The sequence below is a fragment of the Lupinus angustifolius genome, chromosome LG20, assembly GCF_001865875.1.
Source record: "Lupinus angustifolius cultivar Tanjil chromosome LG20, LupAngTanjil_v1.0, whole genome shotgun sequence".
NCBI classification, from domain to species: domain Eukaryota; kingdom Viridiplantae; phylum Streptophyta; class Magnoliopsida; order Fabales; family Fabaceae; genus Lupinus; species Lupinus angustifolius.
The window spans coordinates 2,569,005-2,579,483 of record NC_032028.1 but is presented as its reverse complement, the minus strand read 5'-3'; the positions used below and the strand labels follow the sequence as shown (position 1 = coordinate 2,579,483).

Below are 10,479 nucleotides of genomic sequence, written 5' to 3'. Positions count from 1 at the left end.
CATGATGGGGTCGGTCGCCCCATGGAACAACATAGATGCCTCGAAGGCGTCAAGGTGATCTTGTGGGTCCATCGTTCCATCATACTTGTCCATGTTTGTGGGGCGGTTGAAGTGAGAGGGTAACGGGTAAGCCATGATGGTAGGTGTAAAAGGATGTCTAACACCGCAAGAGTGGTGTGGGGTTGGTTGGGATGGTGGGCGGGACTCGCTCGCCGACTCTTCACGGTTACTTTCGTGAATAGGGCGTTCCGAGTGATCCTCAGGGTTTATTTTGGATTGGCGGAGTTCTTGTATTACGTCGGCCTGCTGCTGGATGAGCCGCTCCTGGCGTTCCAGCATCTGGAGGAGGTGTTGGGTGGTTGGTTGTTGTTCTGGAGTGGTATGGTGGCTTCGGCTGGCCTGATAGGATGGTTGTCTTGGTGGGGGAAGAGTACTTGGGGCAGGGTCGACTTGGCTGGTAGATAGAGTTCGGTTTCTGGTGGTTACCATGGTGTGAGTTGAAAACACAGACAGCGCCAATGTTCTTTCCTAGAACATTAAGGTACGGATAATGGTTGATCAACTGCTGAAGATGGAGATGAGGATAGACGTCAAAGTAGCAAGGTGAGGTAGGAGAGCTGGACTCGCCGGTGGAGATACCTGAAAAGGTTCTCCGACGATCAAGTGAGTGTATGAACTAAGTGTATGAGAATATGAGAATAATGAAGGCAGAGAGTAGTAGAGTGAGTAATGCTAAAGAGTAAAGAGGTTAAGATACTTCCTGTTGGTAGACATCCCTATTTATAGAGGGGAGAGTTGACTTTGGGCTCTTGGCAGATAGTGCAACACGTGGCCGACCAAGGCTATTGTCGGGGGTTGCTTTTCCCTTGTCAAACGGTCCGTCAGGACCGTACGCTATGCCACTCTTGTCTTTTAGCCTGTGGTTGGTTTGGTAGCCGTTCTGCAACCTGTCTGCCGTGCTGGCAGGTGGGTTGGTGAGGTACAAGAGGCATGCCAGGGGATGTCTCTAAGGTCAACTTTGTCGGTCTCCACACGCGAGACCTACCTGGGCGACCAAGCATGCGTCTCTTCGGTTCTCCGGTAGGAACAAATACCTAAATAGTTTTAATAAAATCATATATTATTGTTCAAATATGAGAATTATGAGTTGAATGAGTAAACACAATAGACAAAATAAGATTTAGAATTTGAATTAATATTATTCACGCTGGAACACCATTGGAGCAGTATAAACAATGGAAATAGAGAGTAAGTGCGAGCACCGAAACCTTAGAAACAAAAACACTGATATTTGATATACTATTCAAGAAATGTCAACAATGGACCAACCTCAAGACCTTCACTGTTCAGTGCAATGGATTGCTCCCTTTGATTGTACAAACTCCTCTTAACATCGGTTGCAACAGATTTTCTGTCTGGGAAACTTCGATTCTCTTCATTTACATACACCTCTTCATCAAGTCCCAAGTTGTCTTGCTTGTAATCCTCAAGCAACGTAGGACTCATACCCCTCCTCCTCAATTCTTTCATAAATAATGACTCAGGAGGTTCTTCTCCTGAACAACAGTAATGGAATGAGCCAACAAAAAGTGAAGTTAGTCATTTGATGTTTCTTTTAACTCCTTATGAATTATAAACTCTTCAATTGCTTGATATTCTCATGAGTTGTATACTTATCTCGCAAAGAACAAGCTGAATGCACAGGAGTTTTAGTACAAATTTCATCCTACACTACACTGATGGGTTGAAATCGAAATGAATATCACAACACTGAGTAATTTTACATATAAATACCAAATGCTAGCAATACTTTCGTTTCAATAAACTCTGTTATAGGGTAAAGTTCATGAGAAATTCAATAAAAGAGTTTCATATGTGATTTAATGGGTCCCATGTGAAACCATTAATAAAATATAAATATAAAAAAAGAAACTACGAAATCATACTATTAACATCCTGAATACACAATTATTGATATCAAGAAATGACAAGAGTAAAAACAATTAATAAAAGAAACAAACTTGCCATTGTTTTGGTTGTTGGCATCTTGAGATTGATAGAAGACCCTGGAAAAAGTGTTAGACTTTGAAGTAGTTAAAGTTTGCAACTTTATGATCCTTTTGTGGAAATAACTTTGTGGGGGGTTCCATATTGATTTTCCACGGAAATTGAATTGAAAAAGAGAAAGTTGAGAGAGGGTTGGTCTCAGAATTTGCAAAGAAGCCATAACTAGCGACTCTAACACTAAGATATAGATTTCATTGGGTCCCAAATGGAAGAAACGTGTTTGTTGGAAGAAATCACAAAAGGCTTCTTCTTTTACAAGGGAGTAGAGGCTGCAGCACTTGGAGAAGCGTAGTTTAGCTTGAGAGAACAAATCGTGGCTATGGTGCGCCAGGGATGACTCAGCTTTGTGGATAGAATTTGGAGGTCGTGGATTTTGGGTTAGAGGCTGACAAGTGACAACATAGGAAAAATAACAAGACAAATTATGATGATTTTTTTTCCAAATGTAATGTCTTCTTTTGTTTATTTTTGTTCTTTTGGGTCCACTCCTATGATAGGACACAACCTCCAATTCTTCTGTTCCTTTCACTTTTTTTATTAAACATGTGATGTTAAATCATGCTATACCACTATAATCTGGATTGAGTAAACAAGAATATATGCTTTTAAATCATGAATTTTACCAGCATCAGTAAAAAAAATATTAGGAAGCTAAGTATATAAATCTTGTGGTAATAAAAAAAACATTGATTCACCAATTTGTATTTAATATATTCCCAATATGCATTTTAAAGTCTGTTTTATATAAGTGAGCTCAGTTTAACAAATCTTACTGTTGATAATCTTCTGGTCATATATCTCTAGACTTCCAAAACTCTGCAAAGTGGTCCACCAAACATTTTTATACTTGAATTGGATTTAGGTTTATTTGTTATGCTGAATTGATTATTGAAGACTCCTTTTAAGCATATATATATATATATATATATATATATATATGCTTAAAAGCTTGGGATTAGATTGGCATGTAAGCTGAGGAGTTGTATTCTATTGTTGCTCGCAAGTAACTCTATTAATCATAATCATAGTCCATGTCAAATGTAATTGCTATAAGAGAAAAAAATGTATATACTGACATAAATTAGTCTTGTTTCATGAAGCCTAATAAAAGACATGTTTTAAAATGAATTCCCGAGTTATGACAGAAATTGTTGTTGTTTTAAAAAACATACTTGTAAACTTTGTGATATAAGGACAAAAAACTTTACGTACAACATCCTATCCCCCAAGCCTACATAAAATACAACATGGACAAGTTTTACTTCAATGGACTTGAATGCTATTATTCACCCGAATTGAGTGGTAAGCTATATGAGTTGCATGTGTTGGAGTAACATCTAAGACCACTAGAACAGTGTCTCCTTGATCAATCCCTTAGATTTCCTAAGTTGAACGGATTTTGAGAAATTAGATTCTGCATTGCTTGACAAATCAACAAAGTATGTCCCAAAGAATATATCACTTTCATATGTCATTACTTGTGATTGATGTAAAAAGTATTTAATTATTAAATATTTAATTCAATTTTTTTTAACAATCACAAACAGTGATATACTTGGTAAGATAATAGATATATTCACACCCATACGGATTGGGGCGGTATACAAAGATTGTGTCCAAGCCAAGTTTGTTAGCTGCACATTTGCACAAATGAGTTAACTTTAATAATTCCTTTTGAGCCACTAGGCATATTTCACTACTGTAATAAGTTGTAAAAAGAGACACATGAAGTGCCCATTTCAACAGGCTTGCTGAAGTTGCATAATTGGGCATGTCTACCCACGAGTTTATATGTGAGGATCCTATCTAATACCGATGACTTAAGTATTAAGTTCAGATTTTTATATATGATACCAAAAAAGAATTAAGAGTACAATATTTTATTTTTGAATTAAATTCTTAGTATCATATTTCAGTATTGGAGGGTCCAATACTGTACATAAGTCTTACTCACACGAGTTCACAAGTTTGATGTACAGGTAGATTGTATGAGATTTTTTATATGATTTTTTCAAATTTTTTTGCATATTTAGTTGTTATTATCAAAATATTTTTATATTAATTGATTGGAATATAAAATCATCACTTAATTAAATGAATTAATCTTATTAAGAAACAATTCTAAAAAATACATATATATTTACAAATCTAATGATACCAACAATACTAATTATATATCTTACTTAATTTATGGGAAACTACTCAAGACATATTATAATTTATAAATAGGATTTGAAATATTACTATTTAAATCATATAAACAAAGAACACTCAGTAGGTAGACATAGACGGTGGAGGTATGAAATAGAAGAAAACATGCTGATATTCTGAAAAGTCAACTAATAAAAAGGATATATTTGCTGCATGTGAAGAATGTGGATTAAGTTGTGGCTTCTATCTCTATCAAATAACAATAGTGTGTCTCTCCCCTCACATAGTGTTTCTGATATATTTTACCAATTTTACCATACTTATTAATTGAACCCATAAGATGTCTAACAACACTATTAAATTAGCTTTATTGAATCAATCAATTCAAATATTTCGCATTAGGTTTAAATGATTAAATATCCAATCGGATTAAATGATTTCATATATAATTCATCATTTTTATTTATAAATTTATAGTTATATATAAACACAAAATTTTATATAATTAATAATTATATTTCGGTTTCTGGTGGTTACCATGGTGTGAGTTGAAAACACAGACAGCGCCAATGTTCTTTCCTAGAACATTAAGGTACGGATAATGGTTGATCAACTGCTGAAGATGGAGATGAGGATAGACGTCAAAGTAGCAAGGTGAGGTAGGAGAGCTGGACTCGCCGGTGGAGATACCTGAAAAGGTTCTCCGACGATCAAGTGAGTGTATGAACTAAGTGTATGAGAATATGAGAATAATGAAGGCAGAGAGTAGTAGAGTGAGTAATGCTAAAGAGTAAAGAGGTTAAGATACTTCCTGTTGGTAGACATCCCTATTTATAGAGGGGAGAGTTGACTTTGGGCTCTTGGCAGATAGTGCAACACGTGGCCGACCAAGGCTATTGTCGGGGGTTGCTTTTCCCTTGTCAAACGGTCCGTCAGGACCGTACGCTATGCCACTCTTGTCTTTTAGCCTGTGGTTGGTTTGGTAGCCGTTCTGCAACCTGTCTGCCGTGCTGGCAGGTGGGTTGGTGAGGTACAAGAGGCATGCCAGGGGATGTCTCTAAGGTCAACTTTGTCGGTCTCCACACGCGAGACCTACCTGGGCGACCAAGCATGCGTCTCTTCGGTTCTCCGGTAGGAACAAATACCTAAATAGTTTTAATAAAATCATATATTATTGTTCAAATATGAGAATTATGAGTTGAATGAGTAAACACAATAGACAAAATAAGATTTAGAATTTGAATTAATATTATTCACGCTGGAACACCATTGGAGCAGTATAAACAATGGAAATAGAGAGTAAGTGCGAGCACCGAAACCTTAGAAACAAAAACACTGATATTTGATATACTATTCAAGAAATGTCAACAATGGACCAACCTCAAGACCTTCACTGTTCAGTGCAATGGATTGCTCCCTTTGATTGTACAAACTCCTCTTAACATCGGTTGCAACAGATTTTCTGTCTGGGAAACTTCGATTCTCTTCATTTACATACACCTCTTCATCAAGTCCCAAGTTGTCTTGCTTGTAATCCTCAAGCAACGTAGGACTCATACCCCTCCTCCTCAATTCTTTCATAAATAATGACTCAGGAGGTTCTTCTCCTGAACAACAGTAATGGAATGAGCCAACAAAAAGTGAAGTTAGTCATTTGATGTTTCTTTTAACTCCTTATGAATTATAAACTCTTCAATTGCTTGATATTCTCATGAGTTGTATACTTATCTCGCAAAGAACAAGCTGAATGCACAGGAGTTTTAGTACAAATTTCATCCTACACTACACTGATGGGTTGAAATCGAAATGAATATCACAACACTGAGTAATTTTACATATAAATACCAAATGCTAGCAATACTTTCGTTTCAATAAACTCTGTTATAGGGTAAAGTTCATGAGAAATTCAATAAAAGAGTTTCATATGTGATTTAATGGGTCCCATGTGAAACCATTAATAAAATATAAATATAAAAAAAGAAACTACGAAATCATACTATTAACATCCTGAATACACAATTATTGATATCAAGAAATGACAAGAGTAAAAACAATTAATAAAAGAAACAAACTTGCCATTGTTTTGGTTGTTGGCATCTTGAGATTGATAGAAGACCCTGGAAAAAGTGTTAGACTTTGAAGTAGTTAAAGTTTGCAACTTTATGATCCTTTTGTGGAAATAACTTTGTGGGGGGTTCCATATTGATTTTCCACGGAAATTGAATTGAAAAAGAGAAAGTTGAGAGAGGGTTGGTCTCAGAATTTGCAAAGAAGCCATAACTAGCGACTCTAACACTAAGATATAGATTTCATTGGGTCCCAAATGGAAGAAACGTGTTTGTTGGAAGAAATCACAAAAGGCTTCTTCTTTTACAAGGGAGTAGAGGCTGCAGCACTTGGAGAAGCGTAGTTTAGCTTGAGAGAACAAATCGTGGCTATGGTGCGCCAGGGATGACTCAGCTTTGTGGATAGAATTTGGAGGTCGTGGATTTTGGGTTAGAGGCTGACAAGTGACAACATAGGAAAAATAACAAGACAAATTATGATGATTTTTTTTCCAAATGTAATGTCTTCTTTTGTTTATTTTTGTTCTTTTGGGTCCACTCCTATGATAGGACACAACCTCCAATTCTTCTGTTCCTTTCACTTTTTTTATTAAACATGTGATGTTAAATCATGCTATACCACTATAATCTGGATTGAGTAAACAAGAATATATGCTTTTAAATCATGAATTTTACCAGCATCAGTAAAAAAAATATTAGGAAGCTAAGTATATAAATCTTGTGGTAATAAAAAAAACATTGATTCACCAATTTGTATTTAATATATTCCCAATATGCATTTTAAAGTCTGTTTTATATAAGTGAGCTCAGTTTAACAAATCTTACTGTTGATAATCTTCTGGTCATATATCTCTAGACTTCCAAAACTCTGCAAAGTGGTCCACCAAACATTTTTATACTTGAATTGGATTTAGGTTTATTTGTTATGCTGAATTGATTATTGAAGACTCCTTTTAAGCATATATATATATATATATATATATATATATGCTTAAAAGGAGTCTTCAATAATCAATTCAGCATAACAAATAAACCTAAATCCAATTCAAGTATAAAAATGTTTGGTGGACCACTTTGCAGAGTTTTGGAAGTCTAGAGATATATGACCAGAAGATTATCAACAGTAAGATTTGTTAAACTGAGCTCACTTATATAAAACAGACTTTAAAATGCATATTGGGAATATATTAAATACAAATTGGTGAATCAATGTTTTTTTTATTACCACAAGATTTATATACTTAGCTTCCTAATATTTTTTTTACTGATGCTGGTAAAATTCATGATTTAAAAGCATATATTCTTGTTTACTCAATCCAGATTATAGTGGTATAGCATGATTTAACATCACATGTTTAATAAAAAAAGTGAAAGGAACAGAAGAATTGGAGGTTGTGTCCTATCATAGGAGTGGACCCAAAAGAACAAAAATAAACAAAAGAAGACATTACATTTGGAAAAAAAATCATCATAATTTGTCTTGTTATTTTTCCTATGTTGTCACTTGTCAGCCTCTAACCCAAAATCCACGACCTCCAAATTCTATCCACAAAGCTGAGTCATCCCTGGCGCACCATAGCCACGATTTGTTCTCTCAAGCTAAACTACGCTTCTCCAAGTGCTGCAGCCTCTACTCCCTTGTAAAAGAAGAAGCCTTTTGTGATTTCTTCCAACAAACACGTTTCTTCCATTTGGGACCCAATGAAATCTATATCTTAGTGTTAGAGTCGCTAGTTATGGCTTCTTTGCAAATTCTGAGACCAACCCTCTCTCAACTTTCTCTTTTTCAATTCAATTTCCGTGGAAAATCAATATGGAACCCCCCACAAAGTTATTTCCACAAAAGGATCATAAAGTTGCAAACTTTAACTACTTCAAAGTCTAACACTTTTTCCAGGGTCTTCTATCAATCTCAAGATGCCAACAACCAAAACAATGGCAAGTTTGTTTCTTTTATTAATTGTTTTTACTCTTGTCATTTCTTGATATCAATAATTGTGTATTCAGGATGTTAATAGTATGATTTCGTAGTTTCTTTTTTTATATTTATATTTTATTAATGGTTTCACATGGGACCCATTAAATCACATATGAAACTCTTTTATTGAATTTCTCATGAACTTTACCCTATAACAGAGTTTATTGAAACGAAAGTATTGCTAGCATTTGGTATTTATATGTAAAATTACTCAGTGTTGTGATATTCATTTCGATTTCAACCCATCAGTGTAGTGTAGGATGAAATTTGTACTAAAACTCCTGTGCATTCAGCTTGTTCTTTGCGAGATAAGTATACAACTCATGAGAATATCAAGCAATTGAAGAGTTTATAATTCATAAGGAGTTAAAAGAAACATCAAATGACTAACTTCACTTTTTGTTGGCTCATTCCATTACTGTTGTTCAGGAGAAGAACCTCCTGAGTCATTATTTATGAAAGAATTGAGGAGGAGGGGTATGAGTCCTACGTTGCTTGAGGATTACAAGCAAGACAACTTGGGACTTGATGAAGAGGTGTATGTAAATGAAGAGAATCGAAGTTTCCCAGACAGAAAATCTGTTGCAACCGATGTTAAGAGGAGTTTGTACAATCAAAGGGAGCAATCCATTGCACTGAACAGTGAAGGTCTTGAGGTTGGTCCATTGTTGACATTTCTTGAATAGTATATCAAATATCAGTGTTTTTGTTTCTAAGGTTTCGGTGCTCGCACTTACTCTCTATTTCCATATTTTTTGGACTGTAGCAAAACAAAATGATATAACAATAATTTTATACGAGATTTCAAAGTTTAAAACTTGTGTAAATAATTTTATAATATTATTCCAATAAGAAAAATTTATGTCCCAAAGTTTACTTTTTTAAACTGTTTCCTAAAATACAATAGTAGAAGACAATGATATTCCAGAATATGAAACATACGAGATTACGTAGTCAATGTTATAATATGGAGTTGGTAAATATTTGATTTCTTAAAAGAATGAATAACACTACAAAAAAATAGCAATTGTTTGATTTTTATGGTAAACTTAAAAAAATTAAAAAAATCAAGTAAAATACAAAGAAAGACAATTGTTTTTATCTAGTACTAAATTATGGGGCATAGCTTTATCCTAGGTCCTAACAATAGCATAAAAAATAATAAATCTTCCACATCTCCTTCTCTTTGATTAATATTGTTGTCCTTCTCATTATTACCTTCCATCACCTAAGTCAACTTCACATTCTCTTCTACCGCAAAGAAGAGGATATAACATTCTAAACATTTTTGTGTAGATATTGTTATAAATGTTTAAGAGCATTATTTAAGGAGAATATTAAGGTGTGAATGGCGAATGACGACTGACGGTTTATAATTTTTATATTATTAGCGCATAGATTTTACTCTCATATTTAAATGTTTAAAAGATAAAATTTGTATATTACAAAAATTAATAAATATTTCACTTCAATCTAATTTTAATATTAATTTTTAGTTCCTTAAATAAGCGATCTTTTTTTATAAAGAGATATATTAGAAATAACAAAAATATTCATCTCATAAGTATTCACTAAAATATGAGTATCATGATATTCAACTTACGAGTACCCATATTTTTATAAATTTATTTATTAATTAAATATTATTTATATTTTATAGTTATATATTATAAAATCAGTGAATGAAAATAGAAATATAATAATATATTTAATATATACATAAGTTTATTATTCATATAATAATTATTTTGTATATTAATTATTGTAGAATATATAAATATATCACGCATATACTTTCAAATAATGTGATTATGAGCACAAATAGACGCTACTAGCGGTAGAACGCATCAACATTCTTATTTTATTTTCTTGATAAAAATTAGGGACATATCAAAAAAACCGTTTTATTTTCATATACTACTGTTTTAGTTCGGTCTTTATTTTATTTATTATTCTCACAAATTCTTCCGAAATTCCAAACTCAATCTTTCTATATGCAAAATGAATATGAGTGAAAACTGGGTGAACTGATAATATAAAGATTTATATACAGTGAATGTATCATCCATAATTCATTTGTATTACTTTTATTTAGAAAGTCAATGATAATTAAAAATTAATGATAAATGATATAGTAACAGTGTAAAAAATATTATCGATGTATATATCTATATTTCTCTCCCATAAAAACCAAATATATGCGTGTATATATATATA

General features: G+C 33.5%; 3 protein-coding genes across 3 annotated transcripts in view; 1 reads left to right on the top strand and 2 right to left on the bottom strand.

Annotated features, from left to right (window-relative positions):
• Positions 1-2,450, bottom strand: part of LOC109336060 — a 24,555-nt gene extending 22,105 nt beyond the window's left edge. Inside the window, exons 1-2 of the mRNA XM_019572414.1 lie at positions 2,026-2,450; positions 1,330-1,556 (exon numbers count right to left, since the gene is read on the bottom strand). Coding sequence (XP_019427959.1) covers positions 1,330-1,556; positions 2,026-2,227 — 429 coding nt within the window. The 5' untranslated portion in view covers positions 2,228-2,450. The remainder of the gene's footprint in view (positions 1-1,329; positions 1,557-2,025) is intronic.
• On the bottom strand, positions 5,504-6,728 carry LOC109335209. Its single transcript, XM_019571322.1, has 2 exons — positions 6,295-6,728; positions 5,504-5,825 (listed from the first exon to the last, which is right to left on the bottom strand). The coding sequence occupies exons 1-2, from the start codon at positions 6,494-6,496 to the stop codon at positions 5,569-5,571; spliced, it is 459 nt and encodes a 152-aa protein (XP_019426867.1). The 5' UTR covers positions 6,497-6,728; the 3' UTR covers positions 5,504-5,568.
• Positions 7,791-8,964, top strand: LOC109336615. Its single transcript, XM_019573324.1, has 2 exons — positions 7,791-8,222; positions 8,692-8,964. Exons 1-2 carry the CDS (start codon positions 8,021-8,023, stop codon positions 8,946-8,948), a joined length of 459 nt encoding a protein of 152 aa, XP_019428869.1. The 5' UTR covers positions 7,791-8,020; the 3' UTR covers positions 8,949-8,964.

Excerpts from the sequence above, each read along its gene's own strand:
- LOC109336615 (XM_019573324.1), top strand. The coding sequence starts at position 8,021 with ATGGCTTCTTTGCAAATTCTGAGACCAACCCTCTCTCAACTTTCTCTT. Across the intron at positions 8,223-8,691 it reads TGCCAACAACCAAAACAATG|GAGAAGAACCTCCTGAGTCA; the intron begins GCAAGTTTGTTT and ends ACTGTTGTTCAG.
- LOC109335209 (XM_019571322.1), bottom strand. The coding sequence starts at position 6,496 with ATGGCTTCTTTGCAAATTCTGAGACCAACCCTCTCTCAACTTTCTCTT. Across the intron at positions 5,826-6,294 it reads TGCCAACAACCAAAACAATG|GAGAAGAACCTCCTGAGTCA; the intron begins GCAAGTTTGTTT and ends ACTGTTGTTCAG.